Source organism: Zosterops lateralis, assembly GCF_965231275.1.
Source record: "Zosterops lateralis genome assembly, chromosome: Z".
NCBI lineage: Eukaryota > Metazoa > Chordata > Aves > Passeriformes > Zosteropidae > Zosterops > Zosterops lateralis.
This window is the reverse complement of record NC_139800.1, coordinates 31,463,918-31,486,117: the sequence shown is the minus strand read 5'-3', so window position 1 is coordinate 31,486,117 and position 22,200 is coordinate 31,463,918. Positions and strand designations below refer to the sequence as shown.

At 36.6% G+C, this 22,200-nt stretch overlaps 1 protein-coding gene and 1 long non-coding RNA gene across 8 annotated transcripts in view; one reads left to right on the top strand and one right to left on the bottom strand.

Moving 5' to 3' along the window:
* LOC310922969 overlaps positions 1 to 22,200 on the bottom strand; it is a 279,318-nt gene that overhangs the window by 177,437 nt on the left and 79,681 nt on the right. The gene's annotated exons all lie outside the window — the stretch shown is intronic.
* The window catches only part of MPDZ (multiple PDZ domain crumbs cell polarity complex component), a 91,856-nt gene that overhangs the window by 21,082 nt on the left and 48,574 nt on the right, over positions 1 to 22,200 (top strand). For 6 of the 7 annotated variants that reach the window (XM_083883090.1, XM_083883088.1, XM_083883089.1 and 3 more), the window contains exons 7-17: positions 605 to 733; positions 1,964 to 2,167; positions 5,519 to 5,633; positions 7,897 to 7,985; positions 9,658 to 9,853; positions 11,237 to 11,326; positions 13,274 to 13,353; positions 14,073 to 14,219; positions 15,214 to 15,381; positions 16,373 to 16,558; positions 19,262 to 19,471. In XM_083883090.1, the coding sequence (XP_083739216.1) occupies positions 605 to 733; positions 1,964 to 2,167; positions 5,519 to 5,633; positions 7,897 to 7,985; positions 9,658 to 9,853; positions 11,237 to 11,326; positions 13,274 to 13,353; positions 14,073 to 14,219; positions 15,214 to 15,381; positions 16,373 to 16,558; positions 19,262 to 19,471 (1,614 nt within the window). Of the gene's footprint in view, positions 1 to 604; positions 734 to 1,963; positions 2,168 to 5,518; positions 5,634 to 7,896; positions 7,986 to 9,657; positions 9,854 to 11,236; positions 11,327 to 13,273; positions 13,354 to 14,072; positions 14,220 to 15,213; positions 15,382 to 16,372; positions 16,559 to 19,261; positions 19,472 to 21,948; positions 22,066 to 22,200 lie in introns of all 7 variants that reach the window. The other variant, XM_083883091.1, reaches the window with a different exon arrangement.

Here is a 22,200-nt window from a genome sequence, read left to right as displayed (position 1 = left end):
CATTTTGGTGATGTTGCCATCAGACAACCTAGAAGACTTTATTACACAGGGTAGTTCTGCTACTACCTGCCTCACAATATTTGGTTCTGCTTTCAGTCTTAAAAATAGTGATTGGAATTTTGCTTTCTGCTGTGCTTTGTTATAATGGCTGATGTTAATGTGCACTTATCTGAAGATTTTAGCTTCCAGTCTTGTGTGGTTTTCTAGCAGCAGTATTTACTGACTGCAAAAGGGCATGAAGGTGGGCACCCTAGGCTGCTGCCTAAGTTCATTTGACATGAACTTTCATTCTTGAAAGGTCTCTACCATTACCCAACTCTGGTTTGTACCAGAGAACTTCCACCTGTTACACAATTAGTAATTTATCAATTAAATATTGTGGAATATCACACCTAATCACAATTGTTAAAAAGGTACTATATGTCCATCTTCCTCCAACTTTCAGTTATTAAAAACATACTCAAGAAATAAGAGAAAATAACTTGCAAATTCTTATACATATATTAATAGTTTGACTTGATAATCTTAGAGGTCTTTTTACACCTGAACAATTCTATGATTCTATGTTTTTAATGATTTGCAAACTTATATTTATTCCTCTTAGGTTCACTGGCAGCATGTGGAGACCATAGAGTTGGTGAATGATGGCTCAGGTCTGGGATTTGGGATAGTGGGAGGAAAGTCAACTGGAGTGATTGTCAAAACCATCCTTCCAGGAGGGGTGGCTGATCAGGTAATTCAAACTACCTCTCTGTTACTGTTCAGTAAGGTGTGAAGTTACTCTTTACTTTTATGATCAGACCAAATAGTGGTAGTTTTTATAAAAAAAAAAAAATAAGTAAAAAAAGAAACAGTAATTACTGAATTTTTTTCCTTTGTAAATGTGTGTTTAGTGCCAGAGTCTCTGCATTTGAATGTTCAAGATGGATTAGGCTCTAAATCATGTTTTCAGATCCGTTACATTATGTGTGTTTTGTGCATTTAGAGTCTCAATTCTTTCATGAGTGTACTGGTTGTAATCAGGGGTGGTGGGGGCTCCAAATATTGAATTGCTGTGCCCTAACAGGTGAGAGCATCTGCTTTTCTCTGCTGAGCTTACTGAAGCTTGGAGCAGGTATGTGGCTTCACATGTCATATTCAAGACACCGTCTCCGCTCTTGCCTGAGGGGCTCATGTGAATTGAATTTGGTTATCATTTGTTTATTTATTGTTAAGCTTATTATTATAAGCTTGTTTATTGGACAGGTACCTAGGGCTGCAGTAATGATGGTCAAGGATTGAATAAGCACAGAGACTGGTTAGTATTCCAAAAGTAGTGGTAGTGGCCTGGTAACAGGGCCTGGAGATGCATGGAGAGGATTTACGACTGCTCTCTTTCCCCTGAACAGATAGAGCCTTTTACAAACCTGTCTCTGTAACACTCATCATATGGCCTAAGTTCATGTGAAGGTTTTTTTATTAATTAAAGGTAAATCAGTAAGAGAGTAAACCAGTGTAAAGCAATTTACATAGCTGAATCACAGGAAGAGAGAAATGAATTTTATTTTGAAGTCATTGTTAATCCTGTTACTACGACTACTAGTTTTTAGTATCAGTGCAAAGCTGAATATGTATTTGTATGCTATTTTTTGTAAGCGTGCTGGAAAATGAAACCCAAAGTTCTGCAATCTACATGCAGTTGTTAAATACCAGTAGGAGTAACCATAGCTAAACACATTCTTTTCTCTGTGCTGGAGTGACATCTTGAAAAAGGATCTGGATATTTCTGGGGAAATTCCTAGTAAAATTTGTGTGTCATTAGGCAACCTTCTTTTCTTCTCCATGTTATCAGGATATTGACTTGGCATCCAGAAGAAGTCACCCGATTCATATGTCTTAGAAGTGACTAAAGCTGTGTGCTTCTTTTTCTAATTGTATGGTACATGGAAGAAATGGCATTGTTTCGTCATTATTTTTCATTTAGCATGGAAGATTGTGTAGTGGAGATCACATCTTGAAAATTGGTGATACAGACCTAGCTGGAATGAGCAGTGAGCAAGTGGCACAAGTTCTAAGGCAGTGTGGAAATAGAGTGAAACTGGTAATTGCAAGAGGTCCTGTTGAGGAGCCACTTCTACCAGCAGTTCCTCCAGGTACTCCAGTACCCACCCCTACACCTGAGAAACAGGTAAGCAACAATGCACGTATACAATCCATTGCAAACTTCCTTTCTTTTTAACTGCTGCTTGAATGTGTTTTGTGTTTATGTTCTCAAAAGTTAGGATTTTCTTTCCCATTAGAGCTATTCTCATCTGAGAGTCTGAAAGAATTTAAATGTACTGAGTCCACAGTGCAAGAAACTGTATTCTTGAAGACTTCTGGGATTAAGGTTTAGGACTTCCATAAATATAATCTGATTAACAACTTGTTTTGGGCTGCTTGAAATGGTTTGTTTTTACATTGGGACAACTGAAGCAACACAGTCTTTTCTTCTGGGCAGAATTAGTTGACTCTTTAGCATTTTTCTATCTGCCTGCCCTTTTTCTTTCCATATAATTTCATCTGTTCATCAGAACTTTCCTCCCTGTGCCAACCAGCACACAGATGCTAATTGTTTCCTACATTATCTGTCATTGCTCAGTTGCTAGAGTAGAGGTTTTCTAAAAAGAGTAAGCCAGCTACCCTTATTCCCCTGCTGATGATGGTACTTTGTATTGTTACTACTCTACAACTGTCAGCCACTTAGAAATGCTGTAAATATTATTACGATTTTTCAGCTCAAAGGCTCTACAAAATAGGTAATTTGAGTGTAACGAAGTCTGGTTTCATGGGAGTCAGAAACAGCACCATTTTGCCACATATGGCCATGACCAGATACACTTAAATGTGAATGTGTGAAGTGAATTAATGAGAGGAGAAAAGGTTTGGTTTTGAGCCTACTCCTAGATAGAAGGTTTTGTTTTACTTTTTCTTGTTGCTTTTCTAGATGTTTCTTCAGTTGCAATATAAATTTGAGACAAGTCACATCAGAAGAGAAAAAGTCCTTGCAATTTCTGCATGATTGTGTGCTGGTTTGAAAGCCAACCATTGCAAGATCCCAAGTCAGAACTACAATTCAATAGGAAAATTAAAATAAAAATGCAGTAGTGCCAGAACACTGACAGAGTCAGAATACAACTTGACACCCTGTCTATCAGGGTGTTGGTAGCAGTCCAATTGAATAGTGGCTGTAGTCCTTCTGGAGTGAATGTGGTTCTGTTGAAGTGGTGATCCTGGGTGTAATTTTCCTCTGAAGGTCTAGTGGTAGTGTAGATGGATCTGGTCTTCCTCTGGGAATCAAGTGGAAAAAGGCTGCCTGTGGTGTTCAAATCTCAGATTATATCCAAGTAGGAATGCTTGGCTCCTCCCACTGGTTGGAGCATCTCACAATGGGATGATGTAATTTTATCAGTCATGCAGTAAGTTGCAATGGCCCGTTAACAGAAGATATCCCCTTTGAGGGAGGATGGGTCCTGGAAGAGATAAAGAACACTGCCCCACCTGGTTTTAACATTACCAGTGTTTCTTTATCTCTTCCATTCCTCATAACTCTGTGTGTTGTGGGGGGTGTCTATCTTCTGTTAATACCTATAGAATACATATAGAATGTATATGTATAGAATACATATTTTTGGTTACATAATTCATTGCAACCTAAGACAGATTGTTATGTAACTATTTATGATATTCTGTAACAATTTATGATGGTGATACCAGCATTTTGTCACTGTCCATTGTGGTGATATCTGTGAAAACCTAACATATATTCATCCCCTATTTTGTGGCTGTAAGGCAAAGAAAGTTAATCTTGACATGGCAGCTTCTGAGCATGGAAGATGAGAGACCAACTGGTACTTTGTGTCTTTACAGCACACAGAGATGTAAAACCTTTCTGCATTTTAGATAAAAGGATTGATATTTAGCTCTAGTATTACTTGTCTGAAATGCATCTGTCAAAATAAAAGCTGAATTTGATTATTTAATCTGTGTATATTTCCGCAGTATTTGCCTTTTTGAGGTTATGTGATGCAATGTTAAAAGATGTATCTGCAGCTCATCTATGATTTCTAATACTGACAAAATAGCTCAAAGCAGGAGAGGGGCAGAATTTGAGATTTTGCCACCTTCTCAATTTCCATACTTTTCAATACCTCTTTCGTAGTACTTCTCTCTTGGCAGGAGACAGACTATTTTTAAACTGCTCCTGTCTACACAAAGTTGTATTCTTGGAAGGAGCACCCTGTTAACAGTCAGGCAAAACTCATTGATTTGAGTCTGGAGTGAAGATGATGATTCAAACAGCTTGATTTTTTAGTTTCTTTCTATCAGATACAGTGTGGGTGGAGTCTTTATGATGCTCCTAAAACTATTATTGAGACCAGAATGGCTTTGCAAAATGGGCATTTCTTGTCATGTTACCTGCAGATGTATATCCTATAAAAATTCATAAAGCTATAGGAATTGGATCTTGTTTTAGTGGCATTACCTGTGGCCAAAATAATCCTGTATTTTCAATCAGAGGGTTGATTAATGCATTAGAAATTTATTTTTCTTGTACTTAATTTGGTTTTTGGTGGAGTTGCTTGGATAAAGAGCTCAAGTCAGCTTATCTTTTGGCAAGTAGCACCATAGCTTTCCTGAAGTCTTTTTTGACAAAAACTTACCTAGTCATACTGGGTTTAGTTAGTATCTGCCTGGTTGCCATACTGGCACTTAAAAAAAAATTAGCTGTTGTTTGGCATGCAGAAGGGACAGAATAAAAATTTTAATAGAAGCGCCCTATTGTTAAAATAGGATTTTAATATATATTCCACCTTCATTAACAACAAGTGGCCCCAAAATCCATTGTTATTGAAATTCAGAGAGTTACAGCAGGTATTAATTAAGATTGTAATTATTTAGCTAGCTAGAGTATAATCACTAAGTGCTAAAACAAAAATTTTAAGGCTTTCAAAAGCAAGAAGTGTAGTTGCCTGACTAGTGATAAATTTTAGCGTATTTTAAACTTATAAATTTTAAAAAGATACCTATAGTTAGTGAACAAAAATTTAGACAAATAGAATACAAAATACAATTTGGATGGGTTTTTTCTCCTTTTTAATAACACAGCAGTATAAAGCTAGTTCTGAGGAGGTCCCAGAGGCAGCGAGCTTCATATTCATATACACATACATATATCTGTAACTTACTGTACAAGAAATTCATTGTTCAATTTGTACAAATTTCACCAGTCATTTTAGTCATTAAATAATGATTTGATAGGTTAAGCGTAATATTCCAGAGCAGTGGGGCGAGGAGGATATGGCCTGCCCTGCATTGCTTTACCATGAGGCATGTTACCTATTTCTTGCTTCTCTGATAAACAGGAAATAAGAACAAAAGCAAATGTCATACTTCCTTTTTTGTGTTTGTATCTAATTTCACATGTTACTGACATTAAAGGACATGGTCAATCTTTAAAGAAAAAATCCTTCCTTTCTAACCTCCCTTTTCTTTTTAGTATGATGCTTATCTTGATAGCTGTGAAGATGGGGAGAAGTTCAATGTTGAACTCACTAAAAACAACCAGGGTTTAGGAATAACTATTGCTGGTTACATTGGAGACAAGACATCAGGTGAGTGTTGATTCCTGCACTTGATTTTCAGACTGTTGCATACTATGGTATATGTGCATTAAAGACCTAATTTTTTAATAGCTCTTCTTGAAAGAACCTGTAACCATCTAAAATCTATTTGAAATTTGTAAAGGAAGAAGGATTGTTTTCCTTTTGTAAAATGAATGTTCAGAATAAAACCAATTAATATTATTATAAAATCCCACCTCAGTATTTTTAAATCAGTTTTTATCTTCACTTTTGGCTAAACCTGTGTTTACATGTTTCCAGAAAACAGTGGTAAAATAGGCTGAGCCCTTTTGTTAGAAGTAGTCTTCTTACAAGGCAACACAGTACCATTCGGAGTAGTTTTAAGAAATGTTCATGTTTATTTTTACTTTGTAATTTCCACTAAATTTTTCACAAAAATAATCCAGAACTCTGTTTCCTTAGAGGAAATTTGGCAAATTCATTGTTGCTAGGGAGGGATGTCTGTTGAATGTGTCATAAGGCTTGTCAAAGAGCTGTTGGTGTGACTTGTATCCACATGTATAGTGTTCAAAAAATGTATATATAAGTGCATTCTATTTTTTTGGCAGTTTATAGTTATAATTTTTTGGATTAGAAAAAAAAAAAAAAGGACTTCCACAGGACCAGATAGTCACAGTTTGTGCAAGTCCACTCTTTAGCAGCTTCCAGTTGAATCTTCAAAAGACAAATTAAGATGTAGAACATGTATAGATCTGATAGCATATTTTAACTGATTTAGTGTTTGGATATCACTAATCTTCAGTTTGAAATTATTGTGCTGCATGCAATTATGTCAGAGAATATTCTTGTCTCAGGAACTAGTTCCCTAACTCGATTTTGTGATGTAACAGTTACAGAACAACTTTGCTGTCAGAGAAGCAGCAATAAACTGCTGGACAAGAAATAGCATGGTTGAATTTTTTGTGAATGACAAATAATTTGTCATGTTATCTTACAGCTGCTATAGGATGTAAGAATGCCTGGAAGTTAGGAGCAACAGCCATGTAATTATGCACAAAACCTAGGCAAACAATTTCTTAAAAAACCCCAGCTTCACCCCCCTAACCCTTAAAGAAAAAAACAACACTGACAGAAAAAGAGAGAGTCACCTTGTCAATGAGGTGATTTGAATATATATGCAATCTTATTTTTCCTAAGCTAAGTTGAGTCATAAACCCTCCTTCCTTATATCTTTTGTCATATGGAGGACCAGTAAAAAGTTGGCATGAGGTCTGCAAAGGCTGTCACAGCTTTTAAAATGCATTTAAAAGTGTATTATCTTCACATCAATTATATTCATTTAACAGAGTGAGAACTTTTGTTGAGAGAAAGTAGATGCTGTTAAGATTTCTGATACCAGTGTTACAGGGTGGAGATGGTCAGAACAATTTCATGCCAGTTTGTGCTGTAATTTTTCCTGCTTTCATGTAAGGTGTGCAAAATGTGCACGTAGGACCTCCTATATTTTCACTTTATTGAGCTATTGAATTTGTTTCAAAGGCACTGGTGTTTTTCCTGAAATGTTTTCTTTCAGCAAAATGTCCTTCTGTAGATATTTTGTATATATTACCTACCTTCCGATTCAAAAGTAGTAACAAGTTAGTAACTAAAATGTTTCTGTTTGGATGGGGGGAAGTTTGTTTAATTTTGTTGTTTTGTTGGGGCTTTTAAAACTTTGTGACCTTTTTATCAAATAGTAATAACTGCAGTTAAAAACTGGTTCAAATGTAAGTTGTAGTCCTATTTGCTTTTTTTAATTTGGCAATCCAAACATGGGTTTTCTTAAGCTTTTATTAACTACATAGAAAATTCTGAAATTACCAGGTTAGTGTATTCAAGTTGAATTTTCTGTCTAAATCTGGCAAAAGTCAGAGATATGTTTTTCGTCTATGTTTTTTTCAACATTTAGATTAAAGTAAGTTAGAATATTTCTTATTTTGTATCAAGAATTGTGAATTTGGCATTGTAAGGTTTTGAATGAAATCTGATCCAATGCACACAGACATTAATATGGCTCATTCTTTAAGATGATAATAATATATATAATAATAACTATTATAGAAATATTAATATTAAATTATATTCTTATAATATACATGTCTTTCTTTATGATTCTTTTATTACCTTTCTTAGAGACTGTATTTTCTTTCTTTTTTTTTCCCTTCCCCCTGCTTTGACTGGTGCCTTTTGTTGCATTGTTTAAATTGTTTCATAATAAATTAGTTAACTTAATTTTCCTGTTTTTTCATCCCAGAACCTTCTGGTATCTTTGTGAAAAGCATTACAAAAGGCAGTGCTGTTGAACATGATGGCAGAATCCATGTGGGAGATCAAATTATAGTTGTAAGTAAATGCAGGAAGAAGTGAGATCGCTTGTCCACAAGACTCTGCTTTATGTTGCAAAGAAACGTTCATGTAGTACTTGTTTAAAATGCTTAGGATTGGTGTTGCAGTTCTGAGTCCTTCTCTGACAGAGTATCTCATCACATGCTTTCTGATTATGCTACCAGCATGTAATTTGTATTTCTTTAAAAACTCTGTATTTGATGTGAAAATATATCATTATATATCCATATTAGTAGGAGATTAGTAAGTGTGAAATTTCAAAGTTTGATTCAAATTGGGCAACTGTTTTCAAAACTATTTTTAAAAGCGTGTCAGTAAAGTTTTAGGTGTTCAGGGAAAAAATAACACATTTTCAACTATTGACTGTTGGTTCTGTGTTTCCTGTGGAGGAAATCAGGTCATGAATGCTGGGAGTACCTTTTTGTGTCTCTTATATTGTGTCTGTCCTTGCATTTGTGTGATGACAGCACTAGGAACAGGTTATAATCTCTCTCCAGAAGTGCTTGCATGTTTGTTTGTCGAATTATGTATCTTTTTTATAATGATTTACATCCTGAGTACAAATGGCTAAAATGGATTATTCCAAAGTTGTTTTTTTTCTTCTGCAGATGCAGAAGGAGAAAATTATTTGAGTGATCTCAGACACAGAAGAATAATAAATATTTTTAAAATATGGTTTGTTTAAGTGTGGAGGAAAAATTAAATACTCCCACCTGATGTTTAGTTATTTAGATTTAGAAGAATTTCAGAGGACACCAAATGACTAAGGGTCCAGGGGATTCATTCTTCATTTAGGAGAACTTAAAATAATTAAGTATTTGTGTCATGTAGGCAGAAACAAGTGCAGGAGTCAAAGAGCATGGTATTGTAAGAAGTATTTGAGAAATTGAAGGCAGTGTGGGGTAGATGTAGAAATAATAGGACATTATAGAGTTTGCAGGGAGAAGAAGAATAAAATGTGGTGGGTGCTAGGGATAATGGGATAGAATTGATAAATACCAAAGTTTTGAATTTCAGAAAAAAACCCAAGTTAATCCAATAATGAAAGAGTTTCAAACAGAGGAGACGCAAAATTTGTTCTTTAAACTATTAAAATGATGAACCAGCGATACCAGCTAGTTGGTTGCAACAATGTTCTGTTTGGAAATTGGACTTCACTGTTTTCATTAGTAGACTTCTCTGTATTTAAGTTTCTACTTCACCTCAGAATGACTGCACTCTGTAGGTCTTTCTGCCACAGTGGATTGATGTGTATCTCCTTAGTCTTCTCTCTCCAGAACTTCTAGCCATGGCTGTGTTGGTTAATTCACCCAGTATTTCCTCCTCAAAGGCAGGGATGGCTGACCTGATCAAGCAGACAGGCTGGGCAATATGCCCTTCACAGCAGATGCTGTATCCTCTTCCACCTTGAAAGCAGATCTGCCTGGCCGCACCATGGTGGGCATCTCACTCCTCCCCTCTTTGCTGTGGTGCTGGTTGTCACCTAGCTCTGAGGTGCTCCAGTGGGAGTGCTTAGCATGATATGTCCAATGATACAAAGTTGTACAGGTTTTCTTCCTGCCCGTCCACTTGAGTTTTGCTTGGGCTAACAGATACTGAGAGCTCACTGCATTGTTTTGCCCTGAACTTTTTCTCCCTGGGTGAACTGAAAAGCTGCTTAATCCTGCAGGTGGATGGAACAAATCTTCAGGGTTTTACTAATCAGCAAGCAGTTGAGGTTTTGCGGCACACAGGACAAACAGTTCAGCTCACTCTGATGAGAAGAGGTCTTAAGCAGGAAAATCGTATTCCGCCCCAGGAAGACTTCAGTGTTCCTGTTGAAAAGGACTTACTATTCCAAACAATGGATAGTACCACAGCCAAAGGTAATTAAAACTGGCTTTGCTGCAAAGTTGGCTTGAAACATTTTTCTTCTCAATTGCAAACTGGAAATAAAATGGGCCAGATTCATTCTGGATAGCTATTACAGATGGCAGAGCTGCTGTACATGAGGGTAAAATATTGTCTACTATGGTTTGATTAATCTTTTAGAAAGTGGTATTATTTGCTATATTTTCAAAGTGAACATTGAAAGTTCTTCCTGCATTGTATTTCTGGCTGAATTGCTTCAAGACTTTGATCCTGCTAATCTTTGAATGGTAAGAAGGCAGCAAATGTTTTATTCATGCTCAAGAGTGAGAGCTGCATTCAAAAGCAGAGAAAGACCCTTCTTGATGAGCGTAATCAATCTCATCCCCTTTTACTCTTGCTTGTTACAAACTACAGGTGTGAGAAGAGTAGCCTGTATTTTAGAGATTGATAGGGTATTGACAATGCATATGTAAAATTTTCAGAAGCCAAAGAATGGTAGTAATATTGCTGCTGATGACATGAGATTAGTACAGCTTTATCTTACATATTCTGCATGTATTTAAGTATATGTGCCACATCTTGAAAGTCAGTGTGTTTGAATGCAAGATATCTGCACAGGGGCTGGAAGTGCAAAACAGCTGCTTGTGTTATAGTTCAATGTCAGTGAAAGTATGCCACAAGTAATCAACAGAGGCCTGATCCCCATCTTGCACATCATTTTCAAAGAGCCAGTAGCATGTTACCTGTATGTTATCCTCTCGCTCCCACCTTTAACAAGAAGTATAGACTAAGTGTTCAGAATGCTGTTTCTCCAGCCAACGGGTGTTCAAGACATCTGACAGGCAGCCACATACGTAACAGAACTTGGTGATAGGAGGGGTTTTCTGCATATGAAAACTGCCAGGTATGCAGGTCTCTAAGGCTGAAGCATTTTTGGTTTAAGTGTCAGCTTTCTGAAGTGCACAAAGGAAAAAAAAAATATAAGAATGCTAAAGAAAGTTATATTTAGATGTATTTTCATGCAGTCATAAAAATGCAGGTATTGATAATTGTGCTGTTTTCTTGGTTTTGTTCTTGGGTTTTTGTTGGGTTTTTTGTTTGTTTGTTTGTTTGTTTTTGTTGTTTTGGTTTTGGGTTTTTTTTTGGGGGGGTGGGGCTTGGGTTTTTTTTATTGGAAACTCACTGGAGAAGGTAAAGCATTAACAGAAGACAATGTCTTGAAATGTGGTATTTCTTCTGGGCCATCCGTGCCAGGTTCCATTTGCTAAATGGAATATGGGTACTCTGAAGTCCAGTGAAGGAGAGGGTTGATGCCCCAGAGAGTTGGTTTCCCAGCTGATGAGTATTATGACATATATCATAGCTGAATAGCTGAAAATATTTCTTCTTTTTTTCAGATAACAATGAAACAGAAGAGGGATTCTCATCACTACCATGCAGTACCAGTGTGGTAAATATTGGAGATGACGTGAAACAACAGGAAACAGGTTTAGTATTTTATTCTGTAAAAATGCACTTCTGTGGGCTTACACAAAGATCAGGTGTTTTGTGTGTGTTTCCATCTTCTGCAAGCTCTGTAGCTGAGGTAGAACTATAAAGTCAAAGTTGTCATATCTTTAATCATGTACTGTTAACCATAAGTTTTGGACTATTGTATGTATCTGAAAATAATTATATGCTGAAGATGTCACATGAAGCAGTCTGCTTTGGCTACTTGTTCAACGTACTCCCAGTCTAGTTTTGCATATATACTCTTTTTAGTGTAGTCTAGGAAAAAAAAAAATCTTCCCTTTCCCTGCTATCTTTCCAGTTGTCTGCAGGTGCCCAGCTACAGTTCCAGGAGTTCTGCATCTTCTGATAAATTCCCTTTTCAAATTCTTGAGCTTACATTAGTTTCATTTAGTATTCTCTGATAATGTCTGAAATTGTCAGCTCTGGTGGACTGATATTCTCCAAATTTTCCCATACTCTTTTTCAAAATTCTTATTTTATACTAGTTATTTTTTTCCCACTTGATCTCCTAGAACACTGTTGGGCATTTTAGAAGTCCTGTGTGATGATACGCTTTTCAGATTCAGACATAACTTGATATGTCAACTTGATGTGTAACACTTTTGTGCTTCCAGAGTAAAAGGGAGAACTGATAAGTTATGCAATATGTATATTCATAACTCATGCTTTCTGATTTTCTTGGATACCTGAAGGAATTTCTTTTTAATGTCTTTCCTTCAGATACTGCTGTGTCTTGGCTTTGGGGGAAATATTGTCCTATTTGAATGCCATGCAACATCTGACTTTATAATTAGTAATGTCTCTGCGCAATGACTAGACATACAACCTTGTCTGAGGCTCTTAGTAATTTTCTATTCTTACTAAAATCAGTGGGATTTGAGAACTTTGTAATGAAGTTTCTTGTCTTTGCCTGTGATGAGAATTCAGATCTGAAGTTTATTTTGATATTTACTGTAAACACAGCCAGGACCATGGACCTTGAATATGTAGGATCCTGTTAAACCTACTGTGGTTGCTGGCTGTTGTATCTAAATACTGCTTTTTATTGGCTTCTGCCATAGAGCCTAGACAATGTGAATGAGGGAAAAATGAGCTGGAAGAAAGTATTTCTCTGTTTTTCAAACCTGCAAAGAAACTATCAGTCCAATTAAGATTTGTGACAGTTTTCTACCTAGCCTGTCACTGTATCTCTGTGCATCTCCCCCTTCCTTCCTTTCCGAGTTTTTTGCTGTTCTTTAGCTGTTAAAATTTTGTCATTGTATGTGTGCATCTATGTGAGTCTAGGGGAAAAAAACAAAACAAAACAAATGCAAAGAGGTTGGACTTGCATTCTGTTACCAACCTAAAGGGCTTACAGTTTCAGAAAAGTCTTTCACAGTTGTGCTCATGGTTTTGAAAATAAAAAAAACCCCTCCAGATTGTGTTTTTTGGAATTCTCTGTAAAGTACAGGGTCTGTCCAAGAGGATCAGTGTGCAGTTTACATTTTTAAGTATTTTGGCCATCCCCCTGAATCAGTCTGATCAGCCCACATGTAGTCTGATTTAATGTAGGGCTTGAATGCAACCTTTTAATTTCCTTTCTGCCTATTATCTTGAAAAATTGCAAAAAATTGACTCAACTCTGAAGCTAGTATGAATCCTTTCTTCCCAGCCACATATACCAAATTATTTGAATTAACTTCATGTCTTTCAAAATACACAGTTTTGCATGGTTGAAATCTTAATACTGCTTTGTGAGTTTTTGCTCTCGTAAATCCAAGCTTAGTGAGACTAAACATGCCAAGTTTTTAGTCATATTTAGGAGAATTCTGACATCATGGAAATGATTGTGTCATTGTGCATGTTCCATATACTTTATCAGTTCTAGGAATTGACTAGGTTTTTTAGTTCTTTGTCACAGTAATCTTAAATATAAATTTTAGATTTCCAGCTAACTGGTACAGAAGAAGCAGCTGCAAAGATAAAATGGCAGAGGATTATGGGTTCGAATTATGAAATAGTGGTAGGTAAATTTTGCTTACTATTGTTAAATGTGCATCTATTTCATCTGTGCATTATTATGTTGACAACATATGGATAGAAATTTGTTTGCATTGTATTTGTTCCTTCATGTATGAAAATTACACATATGCTCCTTAGTATGTTGAGATTATTTTAATTTTAGACTTTGAATGTAGATATGCATTTTTCTGTATTTTATCAAAACCATAACAGACTTGTAAGATTACTCTGCCCATGACTATCGTTTCACCAGTTTTCTAGCTTCAGGAGGATAAATGTGTATTAGAGAAAAAAAAAAAATTAATATGAACTTCAAAGCTCCCTTTATTAGCTAGAACTTGAAGCTTCATTCTCATTCTGCATACTGAATAAGTGATTTCACGTTATGATGTAAATAATGCATAGAACATATACTGTAGATACAGGAAAAAAGTAATATCTCAGTTTAGGAGGTACTGCAAAATTGCATGTCGTAGATGTAGTATCTGCAGAAGTGTGTATTGTTAGATACATTGTTGTCATAAGCAGTTCCCACTTGTGTATTGCAAAGTAGCATGTGATCAACGAATCTGTTTTTGCCTGACTGTCCCCATTACATATCACAGTACTTCTGGTTTCTCACTTCCAGAATTTTGTCGTCATTGCATGTAAATTGAAATGGAAATTAACAGACCTGTCTGTAAATTTGGCAAATGTAACCCTTTCTTCATCTTATTTTAGGTGGCTGTGGTTAACAAATTTAGTGAAAGCAGTGGATTAGGGATAAGCCTTGAAGCTACAGTGGGTCATCATTTCATCAGATCTATCTTACCTGAAGGGCCAGTTGGACGAAGTGGCAAGCTGTTTAGTGGAGATGAACTGCTGGAAGTAAGATAAAGTACTACTTTGTCTTGGTCTGCATTCAGTAAGGTGTTTGAATAATAAGTTTCTTCTCATAGGTTATGACTGTGGGAGTGATGTATATTTTAAACAGTGCACCAGTTAGTGGTTGAGTAGTCACTTCATATGTACTTATATATATTTAATTGAACACATATGCTGACATACATTTCTCAGCTGGTAACTGAATTTTCAGTATAGTCCAAGGTCTCTGTCATGGTCTAAGCTCAGCAGGCAAGTGAAGCACCATGTAGCCACTTGCTTACCTGCCCCACTAACCCTCATTCTGGTGGGATGAGGAGGACAATCAGAAGTAAAACCCTGTAAGTTGAGATAATGGCAGGTTAATAACTGAAACAAAGTAAAGTTTAATAATAATAACCATCATCATCATCATCATAGTAAAAATGGGAAAAAAAAGGGTCAAGTGATGCATAATGCATGTATGCATCAATTGATGCACAACTTAGCAGTTGTGTCTATGAAACTTTATATGAAACTTATTCTCATAGTGAATCCAAAACACAGCACAGCTACTGAGAATAAATGAACTCTATCCCAGCGGAAACCAAGACAGTCACCAAAAAAGAATATGTAGTGAAAGCATTACGACTGAATAGCATTATTCTTACTCAGTGAAGGGACTAAACACCTAATTACTCTTCTAAATTATTTTCTTAGAATTAAATGTGAATTTGGTTTACATGAATACAAGAAACATGAAGCTACAGTTTATGTGGTGTTTGTAGGGTGGTGTCATGCAATTTAAAAGACTATGAATTCAGTTTAATGTGCAGTTTGGTGCTGAGCACCAGACTGAATAGATACTAAGGGTTGAAAGTGTCAATTAGCATGGGGATTTTTGTTACTTGTATTTTACTTTTTTTAATGAGATCATTAATGAGTTGGAGGGTTTTTTACTTGTTATTGTGCTTATAAATACTCTGTAGTTCTAACCACTGTGTATTCTTTATTTATTGAGGTGAATGAGATCTCTCTGCTTGGAGAAAACCACAAGGATGTGGTCAGTATCTTGAAGGAGCTGCCTATTAAAGTGACAATGGTGTGCTGTCGTCCAGTAGCTCCACTTGTCACTCAGCCAGAAATACTAGAGAGTCTAAGCCTATCTGAAGTTCAGCTCACAGAAAAGGTATTTTGTCTTTAAACAATCACTGAAAATGACAATTTCCTTGAGAAAAAAAAAATTGATGATGTTCTTCTACCTGATTAGAAATATATTTAATATTTTTTGAATTGGAGCCAGACAAATACGAAACAGTAAATAATGTATATCAGCTATTTTTTAGGCCACCTGAAGATATGAATCCTGGCTGGTGATAGGAAAAAATATTCTAGGATATGGGGCTTTCTCTCTAAGTACTCTATTTCTTATTCTGTAGGTGAGATATGAGTATATAGCAAGTTGAACTTTGGGGCTCTTTAGAATCTGAATGTATTTAATCTAGTTTTGGCCTTTGCTTTCTGGGTTTGCATTGTGTATCACTGTGTTTGCATTCCCTGACTGACACTTCTGTCACTCGTAAATGAACAGCTCTGGGCAGCCTGGTGAACTAAACATGTAGAAGTGTCCTAGGGTATAGTATACGAAGCAATAGCATTTGCATGAAAAGAGAAACAGTTAACTCTGAGTTCTGAGCAACGGACCAAATTCAGCTTATCGTTTCTAAACTTCTCTATGAAACCAAGTGAAGAACAGACTGAAGAACAGTCTGTGTATGTACATACTTGTTTGTTTTGCTATTATTAAATGTTCTGGCTACTGTCAGTATGATTATGTTTAATAAAAGCATATTTTAGACATACCATTTAATAGCATGTATTTCCTTTGTATTCAAATGCATATGCTAATGGTTTTTGGAAGATTTTCATTTGACAGAGATTTTCATTTTGTAAATATTTTTCTATTGAGTAGTTTAATGTACTTGCAGCTTAACTATATAGGGTATTTGAATTTTGCGCTAGGTTTATCAGAGTTCATTAAATCTCCTGAGTGTTTGCCCTTTTTCTGTGTTTAGAGATATATCACTTAGGTTTTATCTTGTTTTTTGTAAGCAGGGTATTTTCTCTAAAGAGTCTCAAGTGCTTACATTTTATTGGTGAATGTTTTCTGTTTTTCTCAGGGTCACATTGAAATTGGATTCATTGGCTCCTCAGACACAGAGGGAACAGCTTTGGAAACAGGTGATGAGGGTCAGAGTATGGAAGAGGTGCAAAGCTCATCTCTGGCAATGTGGGAAACAGAAATACAGCACATTGAGCTGGAGAAAGGGAGTATGGGCCTTGGATTTAGCATATTGGACTATCAGGTAACTTCTTGGATGGAGGATAAAATATTTTGTATTGTTTGGATCTTGCAGTGTGTTCTATATATTTCAATTATTTCATTAATTGAAACTAAGCAATAGAGTAGAACTAATCACTGCTGGTAGGCATTCCATTAATTATATTACATATTCCTCTCATTGTAGTAATACTGCAGGTTCTAATGATAATGGTAATACTGGTTCAGTAAAACAGATAATCCAGTATATACTAGGGTTTTCAGAAAGCTGTCTTCTAGTGACCCAGGGACAATGGATGATGTAGCCAGCATATTTAGGCATTTAGCCATGTATTTTGCGCCTGCAGTGAGGTGTTTAGGGCAAGATCCAATAAAGGACTTAAATGCTTAAAGCAGGATTTACTAAAATCCAGAACTGTAATTCTGAAATCCTTTGCTTAGCTGCTGTTGGGGACATGCTTAAACATCCCCATTCATTTTGTGTTTGACTTCAGAATTCCTGGATATCTAAACTATGTTTCTAGGTGTGTCCCAATGGACAGCTCAGTGTCTGTCTCTTGCCTTCACTTCGTCAAGATATCAGAACAAGTATTCTTCTTCCCAGTTTTCCAGTGGATAATTTTTAATTGAATGTCAGGTAATTTCTCCCTTAGGTCAATGTAGGCTTTTGCTGAGCCTTTTGTGGTGCTATGAGGATCAGGTGTCTTTCCAGATTTCTGCTGGATCTTGTCCATAGGAGTATATGCATTTACATCTGGAGATAACTGGTAGAAATTATGGCCCCAGGGCACTCCTTACAATTATGCTGTGGCTTAGATTTTGTATTTGCACACTGGTAAGCTGAAGAGCAGTGTAGTGTAATGATGTGAAGGATAAAGGCATAGTCAAGTGTCTTTTATGAAACTCTTCAAAGTGTTGCTTATGATGCTCTGTAGTGAGTCATCACAGATGAGCCTGAGTGTTTTAAGTCCATGTCAGCACACAGTAGAAAATATTTTCGCTTGAGCCTCTTCTGAGCATTAACACAAATAGTGGGTGCATATGTGGTTAGTGACTGAATTTTGTTTATGGATAATAGTCCTAAAGGCCTGTGGAAATGCCTTAAGTTGGTTAATATATTTTTTCAAATTAGTTAGTCTTACATCTTTAGCCAGCTTTCTGAAACTTACCTTATTTTTGATGTTAAAATACTTATGTATTGTGATATGTTCTCTCCTTTGATAGTAGTAAAAATATTTCATTCGCACACTGAGTTTTGCTTTCTTGTAAGATGGTGAACAGGAGACGTACAGGAAGATTTATATTTGTATTTTGCTGTTTCCATCACTTTTTCAGTTCATTTTCAATGAATGGTGACTAAACTTGAAGAGAATTATGTTTCTACTAATACATTGCTCATGTTTTATACAATGAGCTTTATGTAGAAAGGTGTACATAATTTCTAACCCTAAGGAAGACTATCACATAGACTAGAGGCTTGTTTCTCTTTTTTTTCCTCCCCAAAAAAGTGTCATGCATTGCCATCTAAAGTGACAGTGTAAGTATTTATTGTTAAAATAGTGAGGAAGATGTCAATGCTTAAGCTCGAGTGATATTCAAAGCACTGCTAGTTATCTTTTGACTTGGAAAGTGTTTTGTCGCTCCATGGCATTCTTTTTACTGCACTGTCATCAAGTGTTAAGGGTCTTCTTGATATCCTTCCTGCTTTCCTCCTGCCCTCCCTCCCTCCTTCAACAGTTCTCTACCATACCAGCTTTCAGCAGTCTCCCTGTTCCTGTGGCTTTTTCATGTTGCTTTGATGATGTCTGTCCTTTCAGATGTACATCATGACATGGAAACTTGTTACAGCTGCATGCTGGTTTGTAGATGTTTGCTTTTCTCTACTTTTGCTTTCAGTAAAGCTGTTATATGATTACATTTATAAGGAAGTTTTTCTCTGTTCATTTACTCCAGTGAACTGCGTGTTGGAAGTATTAACATGATGTTCCTTGTGAATGTAGTTCTGTAGGAATCACAAACATGTGTGATAATTGTTACAGCAGAATTGTATGCTCCTGTTACTAGTATTTGATGCTCGCTTTTTTAGTAAAAATCAGTATATTGGGGAATGGTCACTCAAAAGCAGTTTTCTTTCTTAAAAGCAAACATCACTTTGTTTTGTCTTGTGTATTAAAGTCCTATATCAGTATCTTCCTCTCTCATGTAAGTATTTAATTAGGTGTGCACTAGACCTTGCCTCTTGGAAACTGCTTTCTCAGTTGAGCAAGATCACAAAGTATAAGACAGTTATTGAAAATAAGTAATTTGTTCCACTAGAATGCATGTGTTACATTTGCCCCAGTCTGCATTTCCCACCTGTGTCTTCAAACCTCTGAGTTTAAGGGAGGATAGAGTTTGCAACACTGTTGTTGCAGTAGGAAGTATATAAATTTCTGATGGGTATGGACAACACTGCACAATTTAGTAGTACTTTAAATTGGAGATACATGCTGGAACATCACCTGGAAAGGAGTAATAATTTGCACATATAAGAATTAAAAATAAGTGGAAGTCTAAATGTACAGACAGTACAGCTGGGATGGTTTGCTCCTTCTGAAGGTTCATGTGGAGGAGAGCAATGCTTCTTAATAACACAACTCTGGTTAATAACAGCTCATGAATGAAAATTCTTCTCTCAAGATATAAAAGAGTAAAAAAAAAAATCTTTTTCTTCCCTTTATTTAATTAGGATCCTGTTGATCCAGCAAACACTGTAATTGTGATTCGCTCATTAGTTCCTGGGGGTGTGGCTGAGCAAGATGGCAGACTTCTTCCCGGAGATCGTCTTATGTTTGTCAACGATATCAACTTGGAAAATGGCAGCCTGGAGGAAGCAGTGCAAGCACTGAAAGGAGCCCCAGCAGGAACAGTTAAAATAGGAGTTGCCAAACCATTGCCTGTAAGGATTTGGGAATTCAGTGTGTACTTTTCATATCGTTGAAGCTGGTACATGCTGATCCTGACTTCTCTATACATTTTATGTTTTCGGGATACAGCTGGGTGGCCCAAATATTGCCTTGCATGTAGGAATGGCCTGGGTAGTATATGACTGGTGTAGTGATTGCAAGACCCAGCCCACCTGTCTTGCAGCTGAGAAAACAGCAGAACACCTTACAACCAGCAGTCTTTCAGGACTGAAAGTTGCCAGGCATAATATTGTATACACTGTACACTTTACATGGTTCTCTGAATGTGTGAGATGGTGACATAAAGTTGTTTTTATTTGAATTGTGTGGAATTCACTGATTCCTTTGCTTTGCAAGGCATAGTATTGTTACACCTGTTATTCCACTTGAGGAGGTTTTTGGATTTATTTTGGGTGGTATGTGGGAGAAACAACAAAACTTACAAGAGGTTCAATAACAAATTTTTACTTGCAAAATTTAGAACATTAAGATAGAATAATACTTGGCAAACTTTAAAATGTAGGCATTTAAGTTAGAAATGCAACAATATAAAAGCACTTAATATAAATATGGATAAATATAAATGTAATATAAATAACACTTTGGAAAATGTATACAGGAAAAGAAAGAAAAAGAAAGGCTAAGGGTAGAAGGGTATGTAGTCACCACCTATGGATCCAGTGACAAGACTTAATTGTTGCAAATTCAATGCCCCTTCAAAGTGCTGGTCACAGTCTTGATCCACCAGGAGTGGGGAAACACCAAGTTCAATGAGTAAATATACACTCAGGTTAGATGAGCATGCCCAAGTACCTCCTCTGTGGTGGAGAGTTTTACACTATCTCATGTAACCCTATAGATCACAAGGCGTTTCTCTCTTTGATGGTTTATGACACCTAAGATATTACAACTTCCTCTCAGTTTAGCATACTTGAGCCAAGTTATAGTCCATGAGAAGGCATGAATTCCTTCAGCCTTCATATGAGTATCTGGGTAGGTCTCCAGAGGGGGATTTTCACACCTGAGCCACTTGTGTAAGGACATGGACATGATAAAAAGCACTACCGCACCTCACAGGATTTGCTTTTTACCAGCCTCTTCCCTTACCTGGCTCAAAACCTAGCTTGTTAGCCTCGGGTGGTGGGTGTGCACCTCCTCTGCAGCTGGGTGGTTACTCTGTGTGTGGTCAACAAAGCACCTGCTGCCTCTGCAAATGTTTGACACATTGACAATTAACATTCCAATCCCTCACAAGTAGATACGCAATCTTTATATTTAAATAGCACTATTTGTTTATGTAATAGTGTGTAGTCTTCAGTTTGTATACATCTAACGGGTTATTTCAGGCTTGGTTTTAGAAGGTAGTCTGGAACAATTTGAAAAAGGAAGTTAAATGAGACCTATAGTTTCTCAGATAGTATTGCAGTAAGAGTGCTAGTGAACGAGCATCCCTGATGCGTTAAATTCAAATCAGTAGAATGGCATTAATTCATACATACCAGGAAAATACCTTTCTCTATATTAGTAAGCCCAAGCACAGTTTTAGGGGTTCATTTTGCTTTTCATGATTTTATAATCTTGTAACCCTTGTGGATGTAAATGTCAAATTTTCATTTTTAGTAGATCTTTGTGGAGAGAGTGGGAGGAAACGGCTGTTAGTTTAAGTACCCAGAAACTTTGCTTTTCATAGTAAGACAGTATGTTTTAACTTGCTCTCTTAAATTATTTTTTTTAATTGGAGACTCCATAGTAATTGCAATCAAAAATGTTGTTCTCTGGAAGATGTCACTCTAAAAGAGAAAATACACAAGGGTTTTGTATCTGTTTCCAGAAGTTGAAAACATATATCATTTGCTCTTCAATATTTCCTGTATTATGCTTGCCAAGTAATTAAATGTTTCAAATAATCCCTGTTTTTTTTTTGCAGTACTGGACAAATGCACCTACTATCCAATTATGTTGGAAAAAGCTATTGGTTTATAGTCAGAATTATGTTTTGTCCTCTAGAAGCTGACAAATACAATATAAAGCAGAGAGTAGATGAAGTCTTCCTGCCTGCAAGGAAGATTGCTTTATGGCTAGCAAGAATATAAAGATCTCTGCTGTTAGGTTCTTTCTCTGTTGGCAGCTGTGATGGCAGTTTTAGTATATCTTTATTAAGACCAGGAATTGAAAATGAGCCTAGACTAAGTTGTGAGCTCTGTGGTATACCTGAACAGGCCTTTTTCATTATTTGGGGTTTCAGAATGAGGTGTGAAGCTGAATAAATTCAGGTAAATTTGAAAAAAAAAAAAAAAAAAAAAATTGTCTCTTTGCCCACTGAATACTGTGACTGTGATTGAAATTATCTCTTTGCTGCATTTGGAATCCATTTGCCTTTCTAAACAGCCCCCTGCCCCCTTGCAGAATGCACTCTGCACCTCCTGTGTCCAGGCCACTCATCCGACTCAGAGCTTCGTTCTTTCTGCAGCTTTCACCTGAGGAGGGCTATGTCTCTGCTAAGGAAGATTGCTTTTTCTACACTGCCCAGTCACTTGAGGAGGAGGGGCCAGCTGATGCAGCCCTCTTCCATGCTGAGCTGGCTCTGGTTAGTGGCCCAACTTACCACAGATTTCTTCAGTCTTTGCATTTAGTAGTGAAAGGAGTTGCCTTGTCACTGTCCATGCTTATTTTTTGGTGTTTGCTGTCTCCACATTACTTGTCCACTGTAGGTGGGATGAAT